We start from the raw sequence: 17,921 nt of genomic DNA, 5'->3' as shown, positions 1-17,921 counted from the left end.
CAACGGGCCGTAAGTTCTGGCATCGCTTGGCTACAGTTTTATTTCAATAGCTGGTACGACCCAATACATGGCCCACTAGGATGGACAGTCTCACTGACCGATGTATGAATGGAAATGAAGCTAAAATTATAAATTACATGACCAAGTTGCATTTCATAGAAAGAAGGTTCAAACAACTTAAATGCTCGGATAATTCCTAGTATCCAGATTAGCAAGACCTTGGTGCCAGTCCAATATCTGTTTAAGTCTCCTAGAAAGATATTGTTGAAAAAAGAATGGGTCTCTCTGTATCGCCCTCTGGTGGAAGTTCTATGTCACTCCCAGCCGCATCCTATACAGAAATTATTAATAAAAATGTTAATCTTGAGCGGTTGTCATGGGCGGAGTCCCGGGATGAGACTAAATCTTGTAAAAGGAGTAAGGCCGGATGATCTAGAACTTGGTGGAGAGCCTAGACTGATGTTCACAGCTCCTATGGGGCTCAAATGGCTGTAATTACTCCCTAAGTAAGTATTCTAGTTAAAGCATACGAGACTTATCGTCGCTAATATTCTACAAGTATTTCAGCCGTCACGATCTCCGGAAGGGCACGAGGGAGAGAAGCAACCTTGGAAAGTATAGTACAAAATAGGTAAGAATACCTCTCCATATTAGCCACGTGAGCCTGGGTTTCTCCAGGGCCCGCCCGTACGATTCCCTTTCTGGTATGTCAACAAGGTTATGGCGGCCACAGCGATCACTGGAATTCCTCCATTGAAAAATCCCTCGAGGCCATTCGGAACGTACATAGCGAGAGGCTAATAGCCTCACGCATTATAAGCAAGCATTGACATAACTCCGTCATAAGCCTTGATTGGTGCTAATCGTGAACTCCGTCCATTCACTCTTCTGGTTGATGCGTAGGAAGGTGAACTTGTAACTATCTGTTGCCACACCGTACACGGTAGTACTGCGGCACGGTCGGCTTGCCTTCCATTCCTGATGACCGGTAGCTTTTAGAGATTAGACAGTCAGAAAGGTATATATATTCGAGAAACATACCCATGTAACCTAGGCATTGGGCTATTATTGTCTCAGAAAAGCCCTTCTTTGCCTCCACGATTATCAGATTGATGGCCTTTGAGATGGACTGATCCCCGTACCAGAGGGTATAGTCACAGATGCCATGCGTCTGGTGTTCTGCCACGAAAACGGAAAGGCCTCGAAACGAGGGGCTCTCAGTTTGGAGGTTGAGCTAGTTGGAGGGCAAGGGACATTTGACCACCACAACCACCTGGGTACATTAGTGGTCTAATTTATACCGGAAAGTATACCATTTTATGCATATTTTCGCTCTATTTCAACCTTTTCTTTTTCACCTCTTTTTTCACCACTTTTTTGCCCTTTTTCGAGTGGCTTAGGTTGTAGTTATTAAAAACTGGTGGATTAACCATATAAAGCGTGAAAGGATGTAAAATGGCGGATTCAATCCCTTGTTCTGTCGTAGTGGCCATGTGCGGTTTTCATTCGCTCAGAAGCAGCATGCATGAATTCAAGTTTAGCTGCGTCCTTTTTGAATTCATGCAGCATATAAGAATATAAACGCGATGAGACCGGCCCTTAAATACCGCCATTAGTTATTCGAAAGTTCGATCCTCAACAAGGACGAAAATAATTTCCCCTCCACCAGCGATAATATTTGACTACTCGAGTTGGGAAATAAGATACAAAGGCTTTGTGCCCGAGGTGTTTAAGGGCTAAACGCGGGAACATCCGGCAAGGCTTATCCAGCCATTGTTTACCGCTTTTTTGCCGACCGTCACCGGCAACCCGGTTTCTGGCTTTGGAGAGTTCCAGGTTGACACTCTCTACTTCTTACACGATGGATCGCTACGTGGTTGCTCCCTTTTGGGGACCCCAAACCTCTTACCTGAAGTATGTTAGAATCCTCCGTCAAGTCCTGCGATACTAACTCATTTTAGTTTCTGCGAAGAGGTACATCCCTGGTACACTTCAACCTTCTAGAAAGGTCCACTGATTTGCCTAAAAGGATTATGTAGTGACACGATTCGTCGCGGAGTTCATAAACACACTCAGTAGCTTCGTGTTTAGTGAGTACACTAAGTTCAAACATGCCAAGCTCAATTAACAATTTCGTCTAGTAATTTACGGTATCTACGGCCTCAGAAAGCTCGCCCAAAAGCAGCAGTCTGGTGGCCTTCGATCAATCTCATACTATGGATTGATTGGAGTTGGCGTCTGCTCAGGAGGCTATCATATGACTCTCAAATATCACACACAGATGTGTTGGTGTTCCCCGGTTCCCGTCATCTTCATTCACCATTAGCACCCTCTAACTCTACGACTCAAGCGGATGAACTGTCGATGCACCTTCTCACCACACCTCTCCTGTATCGCATTCTTACTTTCAAGGCTAGTCCACAACGGACTAGGATAGTCGGACTTATCCTTCTTACCCTTTTCACTTTGGTGATGGTGATCCATATCGTCATGGACGAATTCATCCTTCACGCTGTGAGTTTCGGGATCGCAGTATACCTGATCGCGACCGAAAGCTTGAAAATTATCGCTCAACAAGTACCAGATCTTTTGATCAGGAAAAAGATCCGCAACATCGCATTCTTTGGTTCTTGTATGTTGCGCCTCCTAAGACATTCCCCGTCCGCCTAGATGGGAAGACTACAGAATCACTGACAACTCTAGTCTCTTTCGCTTTTGGTTATATTGTGTGGCTAATTGACGATTGGGCCTGTGGAATATTGACCGAAACTCGACACTTAGTTGGGCTGCCCCTGGCATTCTTCACTGAGCTTCACGGCTGGTACGTTCTCCAGCATTTGGTTATATATCCGATAGACCCGTATCGCTAATTACGAGAAACAGGTGGCACATCTTCACTGCCATTGGCGGCTACGTCGCGGTCGCAATTGTGGACCTAGTTACGGCTGGTAAAGTGCACGATGATCCCACAAACGATCTTGCTTGGCCCATTGGTCCAGCAACACGAGCTCTAGAATCTCTGAAATCATCCAAGAAGCAGGGCTAAATGGTTCCATTGGAAACGGTTCGAGATCTTTCTGCCAATCATCCCGTGAGGAGTTCATTCTTGGACGAATTGCTTGGTGTTAGGTTTGATACCTGATCTATGTGTATCTAATAACTCAAATTCGGGGACAGTAGTCGGAGCGTCTGTTAGTTGATACCTTCAACATAAATATCGATATATCGTTGGAAATATCGGTCGCGTGTAGATCACGAGGTTGGTTTTTTTTTGGCAATAAGACATTCATGTCTGGAGACTCTGGCATCTGGTATGTGCATTGACTAGCGCACCCTGCTGGGCGCTTAAGCAGAGCCCATGAGGTAAAACTCAACATTATTGGATGCCTGGTGCCACCTGAAACAACAGATCCCTTGGCACATGCAGGCGGGCTGCAATGCAGAAAGCGCGGCGCTTACACACTTCACGATTTACCTTCGTGTTTTATAGGCACACAAGAAGCGATATTTGCTCTTTATATTATTAGCGGTGTTTCCATTGTTGGTAGGTGTGCCGCCCGATAATATGGCTCCCTGTTGAATCCTCCTAGTTGGTAGATCTACTGTAGACTAGACGTTATGATCCCAACCTATTTATATGTCACAGGATGGGGCAGTAGTAGTCAATATGCAAGCGGCATTGTTTGTAAGGAAGGCTTGGTAATTGACAGTACATGGCTCATTTAGGGGCTAAATATATACAGACTAAGTGTGTTCCAGCTGATCTGCCCAACATTTTGTTTCGTTCTAGCATCTCAACTCCCCAGATTCTTGCTTCCCAACCATGCTCGTCGAAAACCAGCATTCTTTCGCCCGAGCAACAACAGCGGACGAGGATCATTCCCCGGAGCAAAGAAAACAAAGATGCTGTGGCGAACGCCTTTTATTCAGTCTCCAACTTATCTTACTTCTGATGCCTTTGACACTCAGTATTCTGCTTCTATACGGCGATGTCGATAGCTGGATCTTGCCGGGGAATCTTTATAACATAGTCAACAAATGGCGCTCCTCTGTTCAAACAGCGGTTCAAGTCATCTCTGCTGCCCTGGCAGCTATCGAGGTCTTTGCGCTCTGTCGCCTGATTAATCTGGCAACCCGAATTTCCTTCACAAGAGCCCCAGTCTCACTAAATAAACTTGGATTCTGGTCGGCGCTTTCGACCCCGACAGTAAACTGGAGCCATCCGATCTGGACGATCGTTGTCACTCTCTGCCTCAGCAATCTACATACCGCTTTCTCTGCCATATGGGCTGGTGCTCTCACCCCAGTGAACACCTTGAGCACCCAGAATACGACAATTCAAATTCCTGACTGGTCCAACATTACACTTATCAAGGAATACCCTAGCCAGATCGACTCATCGGGCCCGTCTGTTCGGAACACTAAAGGTTACTTCACCTACTCGGTTGGCATGGGCCTCCTAGGATCTCTTCTTGCGTCAGCCAACTCAGCCTCAACTGTTGATGGCAGCATTCGCAACCACAATAAGCTCGACAATACACGCTACAACTATCATGGCCGGTCATATGGAGCAGGTGCAAGCGCCGGTCTCAATGATCAGTCTGTTCTCAATATCCCCCACGCAGTCAACTATACGTATAGTGAGGTGGCCCTCGCATCCTCTGTCTCCTGCATCCACAATATTAGCTCAGATTTTGCCCTAAGATCGCAGAGCGCCGACAATTCCTATCCCGTCGTGGGATATCTCCCAGACAGTACCAGCCGCGAGTATTCCACCTACATAGGCTATGGCACCAGCGCAATTGTCGCGATTGGCGTGGCGGCTCAACCTATCACATGGGCAACTCCAACCAGATATATGGCTATAGCAGCGGGTGACGCCTATGAACATTTAGATCAAGTCCAATGCGCTGTGAGCTTTACCCCAACCCGCTTCAATGTCTCTGTCGACGTGAGCAACCGCAACATCACTATCCACAAACTCTCGGTTTCCGAGTCTGGAAAAGTCTCCAACATTGACCCCAACGGCAATATGACCCACGTGTTAATGCGTCAATTGGAGCTCATTTCCAATGACCAGACCAGTTTCTACCGCTCCACTGTTGGTGATGCATTTAACGCTAGTATTAGCGACTATCGGACCTCTATCACAAACAACGCGACCACTAATGGAACGATGTCGGATTCACAGATTGTTTTAAAAGGCGTCGAAAATGCGATAGTGTCCTATATCGATGACATACTAGTTGCCTATGCGTCGGCCCAGCTGCAGGTGAGCGGATTTACAATTTCCGCGCCGACTGTGGTACACGTCGAGGCTCTCCGTGTCGGATCACGGGACTATATCATTGCAAGTGCCAGTATTACCGTTATGATTATACTTCTGGTGATCGCTGAAGCGATCCGGATGCGAGGATGGAAGGCGCTCCCAGTCTTTGATTATCTGGATACTCGAATGCTAGTGGTTGGTGCGTCGAGAGGGGGCCATGAGATTGCTGAATATGCAGAACGTGAGGGAGATAAGAATTTAGGCCGTGTTCCAATTATGTGGAGTGGAGAGGCGCTCGATGCTGTTGGATTGATTTCTGTCCGAATTCCACAGGAAGAAGACAAAAACCTCGTGCCCAACGATCAATCAAATCTCCAACTTCAGTGGATCTGAAACAAATGTTATATATATACGCTCTTGAATGTACTCCGTATATCAAGATCATTATGTGCAAACAGATATACATGAGGTTTTGTTCTTCTACTTCCACCAATATCGCTGTCTCTACGTAGCAACGCGTGAATGCTATTAATATCCCGGTTTTTAGACACATATGGAATCAGTCAAATAGGACCCGATCGGCTGATGTTAAAAGTGTAGGTTAGTATCCTTACCTCCACTCCGTTCTTGAGAGTTCTCACCTCAGAGTACTACTTCAATGCGCGCAACTGGCCCTCCAACTTTAACGAAATCTGATTTAGTGTCGCCCAACGCGATAAATAAACCAGTACGGGCTGCCAAAACAAACACGGCTCAATAAATCAACATGTCTAATAGGTGGTAGCCTGAGGGCGGATAGAAAGACCATGGGGGCACCTTATAGTTCTTTAATATATGGTAGGCTTTTCAAGTTGATATCGCCGATCCTTCTCACCCACTCCCGGACCCAAGCCAGAAGCTGCTCATGCCTCGTGGCCGAGATCATCTACTCTTACAGCTCTTCACGAGCCATAAACGATGACATGAACCGTTTCGCTCGTTAAAGAAATACCTGACATTCAGCACTGAATATCTCATGGTCCGCATGGCCTAATCAAAGCCCATAACCTTGGAAGACGGTAAGCAATATTTGGCAAAAGCCACGATCGTTTTGAAAGAGACAAGATACAGTCATAAGCCCCCAACTTTATAAAATACTATTTTCAAAGAACTACAACCCGAGGCACTCGAAAATGGGCAAAAACAATAACTGAACGGTATACTTGCTTCGAAGCTTTCGTGTAACTGTCCAATACGTCATCAGCGGCATACACATTTATAACCCCTGTTGTACGGTACAATCTTGATCACTCCACCAGCTAAATGCCATATATCGACCCTTCACCTTTTATCCGACTATTATTTTCGTTGCGGCGTGATATAGAAAATGGGCTTTCAGGGCGAATTTGGGATTTTCAGCCTAGAGCGCAGCTGCAATGGCGTTGTATGCATCTTTTGGGTTGTAGTTGTTATCAAAGAGCAGAGGAGTAGAGTCGGCACGCCAAGAGTCCTAAAGCAAATGGGCGTCAGTATGTACTTATTTGAAATGTAATTCCAAGGGTCGTTTACGGGATCTGCAACACCCCAAACTGTGACCCCGACACACTTGGGTTGATTCAGACAGGCAGTGACAGCCTGCAGGAAAGTTTAATTAGCACATTTCTAACCAATCTTTGGCAAAACTTACATTAACATAGTCGGTAGAACTGGCACCACCAATATCAAGCTCAGTGATAGCGACCTCTTCAGTTCCAGCACTGGCCAACACATCGAGAGCTGTTTAGGGCTGTAAGCCAGAGGTTCGCTCTACCACCAACCAAGGGGTACTTATCCAGAGACTGCAGCACCACCACCAGCACTCAAATGAGTTTGAGATCCTTCGGGTAAAGTCAGCAGGCATGTGAGACACATCAACGTGGCAATGCACCTACCAATTCCATCGATCGGGATGCCGGCAGCTATCCAACCCTTGACATGGCTCGCCATGCCGGTCGTTTTGGCATATGAGGCAGTGTCGAGGCTAGTTGTAGTCAGCCTTTCTTGTTACCAGGACCCTAAGGGGTGCCCAGGCGCTCACTTGTAATCATTGATATACAGTTTGGCACTTGGGTCTGCAGCGCGAGCCGTCTCGAAAGCGATCCGCACGTAGTCCTCGCCAATGACGTTGTAGAAAACGCTTTGTCGCAAGGTACCATCCTCGTTGAAAATTTCATTGAGAACATCCTGATGTTGGTTAGCAGAATGAAAATTCATGTATGTGTTGGGTTGTAATCTAACAACTCACCCAAGCGTAAATTTTACCCCGGTACCGAGTCATCAAAGTTGTGATGTGGTTCTTCATCACATCAATCAGAGTGGTTTTGTCAGTGATGGAAGAGACCCAAGTGGGCAGTTGGGAGTGCCACACTTGAACAGAGACGGTCAGTTCCTTGAACTTAATGGAAGTTTGAGAAACATACCAAGAGTGTGACCTCGGATCAATTTGTCATTTGACGAGGCAAAGTCAACCTGAAGTGTGTGAGAATCTAAATTCAAAAGCACCAGATGTGAAGAATGGGGTTGGAATACCAAATAGTCCGCCCCTGTGAATGAGAACTGTCCCTGAGAAGCTGAATTGTAACTGAGCTTTCAATGTCTCAGTTTCGCGAATAGCTCACTTACGCTCAGTAGCATCCCACTTCATGCTGTTTTCAGGAGTCAATTGACCAAAGTCCGCCTTGATAATGGCTGGGTTCTTGTCATTTTTGGCCAAGGTTCCTTGGTCACCGATGTTGCCGAAGTATTTCTTCCCATGGGCCTTGAACTTGTCGTTGATACTAACAGAGGCTTGGCGGGACCCAATAGCTCCAGCAGATGCATGACCCGCTAAAATGATACCCACGGCAATGGCCTTGAGATGAACCATCTTGCAAAATAGTTATTTTCAGTTTCTTCCGATATTTTGAAATGGGGAAAAATAGAAGAACGACATTCAAGGTTGGAAAGAGCAGTGAATAACCAGAAGGAAAGGTTCGATATCTCTTATAATAAAGCCAAGAAACTCGCTGTTTCTAAGACAAGCCGTGAATTGCGGACGGGTGAAGCATTTACTTGCTGGCCTTTCCCGCGTAGAAAGTGCTGATTTATCCCGAACCCTGGTATCTTGGCACCAAGCGCTGTCATTCGTACATAATGGATATTTCCTAACTTCATTACTCCAAAGGAAGCATCGGTATTAGCCCTAGATTTTGCTTGGCGTCTCAAACTAAGTGGCTTCGAGGCAAATAGGACCCTATCCTCCGTCGCATTAATACCATTGATATCCGAGGCTTGGCGTGTACGGGTACCTTGTTTTAACTTGTTTCACCACATGAAAAGAGACCATGTGCGTAGCGACTCGACTGACACCACTGTATCCCCTGTCAATGCGCTGACGCGGGGAACCCTTCATACCCACTTTGGTAGCTTGGTGAGTTTATAGCCCTGCATGATATTAGTTCCGTAAAGCAAAACCAAACTCTAGTGAATAATTCGCTGAGGGATTATGCCTCGGAATCATTCCTGTTCCAGACTGAAACCATCCCCACCTAGAGAGTAGCGCATATAGTAGAAGCACCGACAGAGCTGTACATGCATTTAGGCAAATGTTCACTTTTAAGTTCAGACACGATACTAGTCTTTTTGTCACGGCCCTCAGGTCTCTTCAGAGTTTGGGAGGAGGCGATATATGCTCTTCCTGTTGTGATGCGTGTCTTATCGCCTATGATTCCGTTATTAGCGCTAGGCAAAGGGCGCCTAGCTAAGAAGCTGCCTGTTTCACTGAGGTACCATGATTCTTCTTCTCCTGCTTCATTCCTCTCAACAACAAAAGGCTGAATGAACGTAGGTTGTATGCAATGTAACTCTGTTTCGAAGCTTGTTTAGTTTCTTAGATAGACTAAAAGTGACCCTAGAAACCTTGAAGGCCATAGACGTAGGTCCGCGCTCCTTTCGATCATCTTGGGACTTAGAATTCCTTACTCTCATTTCCCAACACATCACGCGCAAGGACCGGGCGTTTGTTTGAGTTATCACACAACATTCTGAGCAGATTTGCGAACGTGTCCTCTGCTGTAATGTTGTTACGTTTAAATTCTGATATTACTCGTTTTGGTCGGCATTCTGCTGATCTCCGCAACGTCTCTCGCTTCTATCTCGGTACCTACATACAGGGCAAGATATTAATTAGTTTGACACCATACGAGAGAATCATCCTCTCCACCAGATCAACCGGACCGAGAAATCTTCGACTCCCCATTCGGGAGGATCTGCGAATTAATTACTCAGAATAATGCGGGGGAGTTCCGGGATCAAGTCTAGGTACGTGTCGCATTAAGGAGTACAATAGCCTGAAGCGGACCGACCATCTATGCTAAGACATTCTTGCCGGCCCGCGCCGAAACGTCAATGGTTTCAGGCTAATTTTGGTGTTGCTATAACTTCCCGGCTAAACTTGACACATGGTCCTGTACAGTCGATTGAAACTTCAACCCTTTTTGGATCTTAGGCAAGACTCTGTCTTCGGACCAGGGGAAGACGCTACTCTTACCCTGATTATAGCTCCGTGCGGAAACAAGGAACGGTGTTTACTTCCTGGACCCGACGCTACTTTAAAATGATCCGCTGAGCTCTTTGGACATCGCATTCATTTCACCGCAGACCATCATCACGATAACACATTGCATTGTCTGACTTTCGTATCATAAAAATGCTTTTCAATCTTGTCGCACTCTCCCTCCTCCTCAGCAGCAGCCTCGCTGTTCCACTTGAAGTCGACCTTGAAAAGCGTAGCTGCCCTGGCGTTCATGTCTTCGGTGCTCGCGAGACCAGTGTGTCTCCTGGCTATGGTTCATCTATCACAGTTGTCAATGGTATCATGAGTGCCTATTCAGGTTCCACCTCCGAGGCAATCAGCTACCCTGCATGTGGTGGACAATCCTCCTGCGGAGGCGTGAGCTATTCCAGCTCAGTTGCTCAAGGAATTAAAGCTGTGGCTTCGGCTGTGAATGCGTACAACTCACAGTGTCCCCAGACAAAGCTCGTTCTAGTTGGATACTCCCAGGTGAGTGACGAGGGTTGTCATTCAAACTGCAATTGAAATGTTCTGACATGGCTTGATTTCTGCTATAGGGTGGTGAAATCATGGACGCGGCTTTGTGCGGCGGCGGTGTCCCTAACCAGGGCTACACGAACACTGCCATCCCGTTGTCGTCGTCCGCTGTGAACATGATCAAGGCAGCAATCTTTATGGGCGACCCGCTGTTCAAGGCCGGTTTATCCTACGATGTCGGAACATGCGCTGCAGGCGGTGTAAGTCTTTTGTCCCCTACCTCCACATTCTTAAAGACCGGAGCTGATGATTAAATTTAGTTCGACGCACGCCCCGCTGGCTTCTCATGCCCGTCGGCTAGTAAGATCAAGTCGTACTGTGATGCTGCCGATCCGTACTGCTGCAACGGCAGTAACGCCGCAACCCACCAGGGCTATGGAGCCGAGTACGGATCGCAGGCCATAGCCTTTGTCAAATCAAAGTTATCCTAGGGTGTATTGGAACACCACCGGATATATCATTTTCGAAACTGGCTCGTCATCGTTTTGTGTCGCCAATGCAGTTCCTGATAAATTGAAATATCATGTCATTAGCCCGAAGGTCTGAGAACTACAAGATGTCGCCCAAGTTGGAAGTAAGACACAATAATCAAGGTCTTGTTGAGACCCCTAGTCATCAAATACCTACAGAGCCTATTAAATCCCAAGAGGTAGAATACCGCCCGTGAACATCTCTGCCTTACTTTTACAACTGGAAGATGGACAAAAGAGAGCACAAAATTTGGAACCAACAGTAAAGAAAAACAATGCATGAACAATGGACAGTCCAAATACTGCACTGAGTGACACTGTCAGTGACTGTCTACACATTTGTGACCCTCACTGTAATGATAAGCTAGTCTTCTTCGGGGTTCGTGGTCTTTGTTTGGACCCCTGGGCACTCAAAAAGGTTAGAAGACCTGACAAGGTGAAATCAATCATCTTCTTCTTTCCCAGCCTTCGTTTGTGCGACAAAAAGTTGTAGACACTGTTTTATCTCCAGAGCCCTTGCTCTGCAAAAGGGACAATAATGGAATGTGTATTGGATCTTCCCGCTGAGCTCATTTTAGCCATCGTTTATTATCTTCAAATGGTCACACGGCAGATATGACTACCATTCTATGAACTTGGAGATGCCTACCACCAGGAGATCAACCATAATCCTTCAAGATGAGTCCGATACCCTTCTTTTCTCTCTTAATCGCCGTACCTCAACAACATAGATTCTTGCGGCCAATATTTTATCGTGATTAACCAGGAGATCCGCTGCAACAGCTAAAGTCGAGTTTTGAGAAAAATCCGGGTCTCCAAAAGCAGATCACCTCGGCGATTATTCTATGTGTAAAATCTATGCATGACAGCTCTATCTACAATATCTTCCACCTTTTTTAGTTAGTCAAAGTCCAAATCCTGACGATTCATCAGTTCGAGGGGTGGGAGCCTCTGGGATTCGAAAAGACTTGCATGTTGCCACTTCACCCGTGCATTGTTAATACTCATCAATTGCAGGAGCACGAGCAGGCTTTAGCAGCTGTATTGAGTTAGCCAGCGGCTTTAGTTCAGACGATGAATTAGGAAGGAAGCCGTATATTGCACTATAGCTATGCTGTTTCTCGAAAACAATTAAACTATAACCTGGTTGTCCTTCTCCACGGCTTCAAGGAGATCGTGGACTTTGCGGAAGTGAATTCCTTGGAAAAACCTCTCTCTCTGGTCCTGGACCGTGGCATCATCGAAGCAAGCTGCTCCCGTGACAGAGAAGAGTTGGTATTCAGCGAAGATAGCGTCATCTCCTTCCGTCATTGCCTCCTGCTCTATTTTCGCTACATCTTTATAGGATATAGAAAGAGCAGGATACTTCTTGGTGAAAGTGCGGCTAACGTTCTCCCAGCATGTCTTCTCTCCGGTGATGTAGGTGTATTTGTCCCACTTCGCGCTTTCCAACAAAGAGACAAGACTCTTTGCTACATCCCGGGCACATGTGACATTGACCGGCTCTCTTCCAGTACCAGGTATGAGCATTGTTTGATTGGCGACGTCAATCGGGAACGCAGGTCCAATGTCCTTGAGATACCGATTCTTTGCCGGGACGACGTAATCGACCAACCAGCCCACAGAAACCAAAGTCCATTCCAACTCGGTTTGCTCACGAAGAATTTTCCGTACAGGTTCGCGTGTGCGGAAGTAGAACTCGGGCTGCTCAGGGTGTGTTTCAAGGTTGCCACCAAACTCGGAGGGAATAAACCGTTTGCAGAAGCGGCTCCGCTTGCACGCCTCGATCAGGGCAAGGTGTACATGCACAAACCCCTCTGAATAGTCGAGGATCGTGGAGATCATGGCTTCGCAGTCCGAGATCGCATTGGCAATTGATTCAACCGAATAGTCAATCACCACCTGCGTCACCTTTGGCAGACCATTGAATCGAGGTTTCAGGCTGCGAGATAACACTACCACATCGTGGCCCTTTGCGGTGAACTCTTCGACGAGATAACAGGCCAGGTCACCCGATCCCGCAATTGCTAGGCGCATGTTGGCAAATTGACTTTGGGTTGCACGATGAATATGATTTCGAGATGGGCGAGCAACACCGGAACTAACGGACCGAGTACTTCGTGAAGAAAAGAAAAGATAAAGAGGAGCAAGTGGACAGAAAGGAAATATAAGTGACTCTTAGCAAGGTGACAGAACAAAGATGCGCTTACAAAAGAAATCAAAATATTGGAAGAGGGCCCAGCAGGTTTTATAGTAATCGATAGAAATATACTGAGGTGGAGAAATATGGTCGACCATAGCCGAAATAGGCAACCCGCCGTGAATATTGTGCCTGGATGGTCATATTCTCAACTTTACCACAGAAATTTGATCCAAAGACTGATTAGCAAGCTTCGTATAGAATTATTAATACTTACACACTCGTATTATGAAGCAAAGTGTCAATTGTCAGGAATCGATCTAGAAAGCGGGGAATGGTTGGTCATCCCATGGAGTCCGCGGGCCCCGACAGAACAGTGCCAAGAACGGACACCGTAACTGCGATGAAAAGGCCTATCCCACCCAACACTGATAGTTACTCTCACTTTTACGGTAGTGTAAATGTCCTGGCCTCGCATCTCAAACCACTTTTCGACTGGGTCCCAAACGTACAGGGCCTGTTTCATCAAACGGCCATCAAGAGAGCCCTTATAGAGGCCCTTAATGATATCCTGCACCTGTGGGCACCGGTCCAGAACATGTTCATATAGACTCCCAATTTCCGACCTGGACATCCAGTTTTCAGAATCCCAGGAATCCAGCGACTCAGACATAAACCAAACCAGGTCAGTCTGAGTAGCCGGGTTGCCGATAGGCAGACACAGAAGGTGACGCTTCGGGCCGCGGAACTTCATCAGGTTGCAAAACAGATTCACAGTATCCTCAGGCAAATCCGTGTACTCGACGAAGCCCCGGTAGACGACCCGACCGGACTAATTTGGCGAGTCAACTAAGCCTAGTTCGGGTCGGACCCCGGACTTGATACCATCGCATCCAATAATGATATCAGCGCTATGTAGCGCCGTCCTCAAAATGCAGAGTGTATGGCGTGACGTCTGGGCTAGTGTTGCGTTGCGGTAGATGAGAGCAAGATGCTTTTGTAAATGCAGGTATTTCTTCGCGACGGGTTCTTGGATTGAATGCTGGAGATGAGCGCGGTGGATCAGCCGTGTGCGCGGCTGCGAGGACTCTTCAATATGTCCGACCTGCTCGCCAGTGGTAGTATTGCATGTAGTACGGCATATGAGGCAAAGAGCGGCGTAGCAAGGACTCTTTGAGGCCGAAGGCATCGAGGATGTGGGTGCAGCATGTTTTGTCATTGCACGCGAGGCCCCTGGTTTATCCTTGCTTACCTTTGCTAGGGGATCCCCATTTTTAGACAGGCAGCGCAATATGCTTCCGCCGCAATCACTAATAACGAAATATCGGATCTGACCCGGACGTTCTCCCTCTCGCGCCTTTTAGTCGTTTCTTTTCCAAGCCACACCTTCCCCTCCGCCTGCCTGGCTTTTTGGTTCCTCGCCTGTATCGGAAGCCGCGCACGTTATGCTTGCTTTGTTTTGTCGCGTCACACACAAAATGTACTCTAGTTAAACACCTGCGTGCCTGGTTAGACCCCCGAACACGTTTCGAGTCCAAGTGACATCACCGGAGTGAATACCAACTCCCCGGGCCGGCCCGCTCGATACCACGGAAAGCGGATTTTGTAATGACAACCTCCATTCACTCGACTTGTGAAAGATTTGCCCAAGGACGTCTTTTTTTAGGCTAGTGGACATTCTAATCCAATATGGTCGTCTACCGCGGACTGGCTGAGGTTGTCACGGCGTCTTCGCCCAGGAATACCTGTTACACGTCAGAAGGGTTTGTTGAAACCTGCAGAGTCATCATATTCGAGTCGTCGTACACACACAAAACAAAACTGTGTGTATAATACATTACTGTTCGAAAACCAGTTGTTTCTTGCAGAAGCATACCGGAGCTGGGTTGAGTTCCGATATTGGTGGCCGGCCATTCGTGAGGTCCGTAGGAAACCGGCTATCAAACCCCTCTTCACCCTGTTCGGATGCGTACCCGTGCCCCTTCTATAGACGAGCTGGTCAAGATACCGAATGAGCCGCGGTGGTAGCGACGCTCTTACAAAGACAAAACAAAGCCTTCCATCGTTAGCATGTTGCAGCCGACGAAGGTGAAGGTGATGTCAAGATAGTTTGGCGGTATATTGCGACGTTGAATAACGGTCTTCTTTCTTGATAAGCCATCTGAAGTGGAATAATTTCAATGTTTTTAACTTTGAAACATAAGTTAGAGAGGCTCAGCATGTGGAATGTGGGGTAAAATTGTGTACACAGTGCCACACGCAGAGAGTATCTGAACTGCCTCACGAGATCCACGCACCTAGAAGGGAGTATATGGGTTTATGCCTTGTTCCTCTTATACTTTCACCTTTAACTGGCGTTGTTTTACTTGTTTTCGCTTGATAAAATTAAAGTGGGGATGTTCACTAGCAGTTTTTTGACTAGATGTCCACACATGTATGAGACTACACTGCCCAAGATGCAGAACGTTGGGAACCTAAAAGTAAAATAGGTTTATGCACCACGGTACATGCGTTAATTATGCATTCTGAGAACACAATAAGTGCCAAGGGTGTTCTGGTCTAATGTTCACATCCAATCCTTGCACGCATGACTTTGAATTTTACAAAGCGATAACATTAATACCTTTCTCACCCAAAGTTTTCTGTCTGCCTAGGATACATATATTTCAGTCAGACAATTATTCCAAGATCACTCGGAGGATTTGCGTCATCATACACCTCGGAAGCCTGGGTAGGCGGGAATTTCGAAAGCCGTCGTCGCCCTACCCTGCCGGATTTCCATATACATTAACACAATCCCCGCCGCCTGGACAAGGATCTTACACCTTTCATCTCGGTTCCTACTCTAGCGTCGCTCAATCAACCAACTGGAGGACTCTCCCATTCCCTGATTCTTCACGGGGCCTCGCTAAACTAGCACATGCGGGGAAGCGGAGATTCATCGGCTTATCGAATCACTGATCATTCAAGAACCTGGGGTAGACCTAACACTGATTCTCCTTAGTCTTGTCCACATCGCTGATTGTGAGCGGATAATTATCGGGTTTGGCACAATATCACCGGAATTCAGCATGAAATATATAGACATGTGCAGAAGTGCCAAGATATGCCGAGATTTTCAGCCCGGCGGTCTTTTCCGCAATGGGGTTTGGGTCTAGGACCATGATGTTAATGGCTGTTAGGCTTGTTCGTTTATGGAATGCATTCTTAACCGAGCATACAGTGCATAGAGATCCATCTCAAAATCCATATAAAAGGGGACGGTATGTCGCGTTGAGCAGGTCATAACCAGTCTCTAAATCCACTTTGAAAAAGCGAATCTCGGCAATATGAAGACCACGAGTGTTCTGGCATTGGCAGGCTTGCTGACATCAGTCAATGCTCACGGATACTTGACCATCCCTTCAAGTCGTACACGCCTGGGATTTGAGGTATGATCCCGGAGAACAAGTTTATGACATTAGAGTGCTAACCTAACATCGTCAGGCTGGCATTGACACCTGCCCTGAATGCTCTATTCTTGAACCCGTCACTGCGTGGCCTGACGTGGAAGCAGCACAGGTTGGCCGCAGTGGACCATGTGGATACAATGCTCGGGTTAGCGTGGACTACAACCAACCCGGCGATTATTGGGGCAACTCTGTGGTGGCCACGTATACTGCAAACGATATCGTTGAAGTGCAATGGTGTGTTGACAACAATGGAGATCACGGTGGCATGTTTACCTACGGGGTCTGCCAGAATCAAACTTTAGTCGACTTGTTTCTGACCCCAGGATATCTCCCAACGACGGAGGAGAAACAAGCCGCCGAGGACTGCTTCCTGGATGGTGAACTGAAATGTACCGATGTTGATGGACAGAGCTGTGGCTATAATCCTGACTGTACCTCTGATCAGGCATGTTACCGCAATGATTGGTTTACTTGCAATGCATTCAACGCCGACTCCAACCGCGGCTGCCAGGGTGTGGATGGCGCTGCTTTGAACTCCTGCAAGACGACTATTGCCGGCGGCTACACAGTCACGAAGAAAATCAAGATCCCAGACTATAGCTCGGATCACACTTTGCTTCGCTTCAGGTGGAACTCGTTCCAGACCGCTCAGGTGTATCTCCACTGTGCCGACATTGCCATTTCAGGATCCGGTTCTGGATCAACTTCGAGCACTAGTTCTACTACTTCGACTATAGCAACTTCTGCTACCAAGACGAGCACCACTGCTTCCTCGACAACATGCACTGCTGCCACATCGGTCGCAGTAACTTTCAATGAGCTGGTCACTACTACATATGGTGAGGATGTCTATGTCGTCGGTTCAATTAGCCAGCTGGGCTCTTGGTCTACCTCGTCCGCGATCGCTCTTTCTGCAAGCTCGTATACATCATCTAACCCGTTGTGGACTGCCACTATTTCCCTCCCCGTCGGTACCACTTTTGAATACAAGTTCATCAAGAAGGAGTCGGACGGCAGCATTGTCTGGGAGAGTGACCCTAACCGGAGCTATACTGTACCAACTGGCTGCTCAGGCACCACGGCTACTGCAAGTGCAACTTGGCGGTAGAGACTTCACTTGCATTTCTGCTTTAACTGGGGGAAATAGGGGTTCGTCTTGATTTAGTGCATTACAATATGACTTGGTGTATCAGTCTCTAGGGAGGGCAATAAACTCGAGGAATACTCTTAATAACTGGTACTGAAATTATCTCGGAGTATCAAGAAAGGAAAAAGGTGCACCAAAATAAATGAAGGCTGCAGCCTGTTGACAAAACGTAATTCCATCTCAAATGCAAGTCTTAATGTCCCGATTTGAAGCCCCTCTCGTATCTCCTTGAATATGTCTCGGGTGGTGGAGGACCCCACACCGTCCTGGAACAAGGTCTTGATTCACTTGAGTCTTTTGCTGGATGTGGCCGGGCGTACTGCTGAGATGCATGAC

General features: G+C 47.1%; 7 protein-coding genes across 7 annotated transcripts; 4 read left to right on the top strand and 3 right to left on the bottom strand.

Moving 5' to 3' along the window:
- Positions 1 to 1,861: 1,861 nt before the first annotated feature.
- PENARI_c020G08723 (ceramidase) lies at positions 1,862 to 3,046 on the top strand (the record flags this gene model as incomplete). Its single annotated transcript, XM_022635065.1, has 7 exons — positions 1,862 to 1,914; positions 1,962 to 1,974; positions 2,030 to 2,090; positions 2,142 to 2,285; positions 2,351 to 2,632; positions 2,704 to 2,821; positions 2,884 to 3,046. 7 exons carry the CDS (start codon positions 1,862 to 1,864, stop codon positions 3,044 to 3,046), a joined length of 834 nt encoding a protein of 277 aa, XP_022485043.1.
- Positions 3,047 to 3,823: 777 nt separating this feature from the next.
- Positions 3,824 to 5,662, top strand: PENARI_c020G00357 (uncharacterized protein; the record flags this gene model as incomplete). Its single annotated transcript, XM_022634923.1, has 1 exon — positions 3,824 to 5,662. The coding sequence occupies one exon, from the start codon at positions 3,824 to 3,826 to the stop codon at positions 5,660 to 5,662; it is 1,839 nt and encodes a 612-aa protein (XP_022485061.1).
- A 1,006-nt stretch (positions 5,663 to 6,668) lies between these two features.
- Positions 6,669 to 8,153, bottom strand: PENARI_c020G05619 (endo-1,4-beta-xylanase; the record flags this gene model as incomplete). Its single annotated transcript, XM_022635009.1, has 8 exons — positions 6,669 to 6,758; positions 6,818 to 6,883; positions 6,936 to 7,024; positions 7,180 to 7,268; positions 7,326 to 7,471; positions 7,533 to 7,654; positions 7,708 to 7,830; positions 7,910 to 8,153. The coding sequence occupies 8 exons, from the start codon at positions 8,151 to 8,153 to the stop codon at positions 6,669 to 6,671; spliced, it is 969 nt and encodes a 322-aa protein (XP_022485141.1).
- A 1,821-nt stretch (positions 8,154 to 9,974) lies between these two features.
- Positions 9,975 to 10,807, top strand: PENARI_c020G07374 (putative acetyl xylan esterase (Axe1); the record flags this gene model as incomplete). The annotated part of the gene is made up of 3 exons (XM_022635043.1): positions 9,975 to 10,328; positions 10,397 to 10,576; positions 10,637 to 10,807. 3 exons carry the CDS (start codon positions 9,975 to 9,977, stop codon positions 10,805 to 10,807), a joined length of 705 nt encoding a protein of 234 aa, XP_022485074.1.
- A 1,170-nt stretch (positions 10,808 to 11,977) lies between these two features.
- PENARI_c020G07104 (uncharacterized protein) lies at positions 11,978 to 12,883 on the bottom strand (the record flags this gene model as incomplete). Its single annotated transcript, XM_022635035.1, has 1 exon — positions 11,978 to 12,883. One exon carries the CDS (start codon positions 12,881 to 12,883, stop codon positions 11,978 to 11,980), a length of 906 nt encoding a protein of 301 aa, XP_022485167.1.
- A 423-nt stretch (positions 12,884 to 13,306) lies between these two features.
- Positions 13,307 to 14,175, bottom strand: PENARI_c020G01452 (uncharacterized protein; the record flags this gene model as incomplete). Its single annotated transcript, XM_022634940.1, has 3 exons — positions 13,307 to 13,384; positions 13,438 to 13,818; positions 13,858 to 14,175. The coding sequence occupies 3 exons, from the start codon at positions 14,173 to 14,175 to the stop codon at positions 13,307 to 13,309; spliced, it is 777 nt and encodes a 258-aa protein (XP_022485164.1).
- A 2,140-nt stretch (positions 14,176 to 16,315) lies between these two features.
- PENARI_c020G01612 (uncharacterized protein) lies at positions 16,316 to 17,546 on the top strand (the record flags this gene model as incomplete). The annotated part of the gene is made up of 2 exons (XM_022634945.1): positions 16,316 to 16,417; positions 16,473 to 17,546. 2 exons carry the CDS (start codon positions 16,316 to 16,318, stop codon positions 17,544 to 17,546), a joined length of 1,176 nt encoding a protein of 391 aa, XP_022485012.1.
- Positions 17,547 to 17,921: the final 375 nt, after the last annotated feature.

The sequence above is a fragment of the Penicillium arizonense genome, assembly GCF_001773325.1.
Source record: "Penicillium arizonense strain CBS 141311 chromosome Unknown PENARI_contig020, whole genome shotgun sequence".
Taxonomy (NCBI): Eukaryota; Fungi; Ascomycota; class Eurotiomycetes; order Eurotiales; family Aspergillaceae; genus Penicillium; species Penicillium arizonense.
This window is presented reverse-complemented; position numbering and strand designations above follow the sequence as displayed.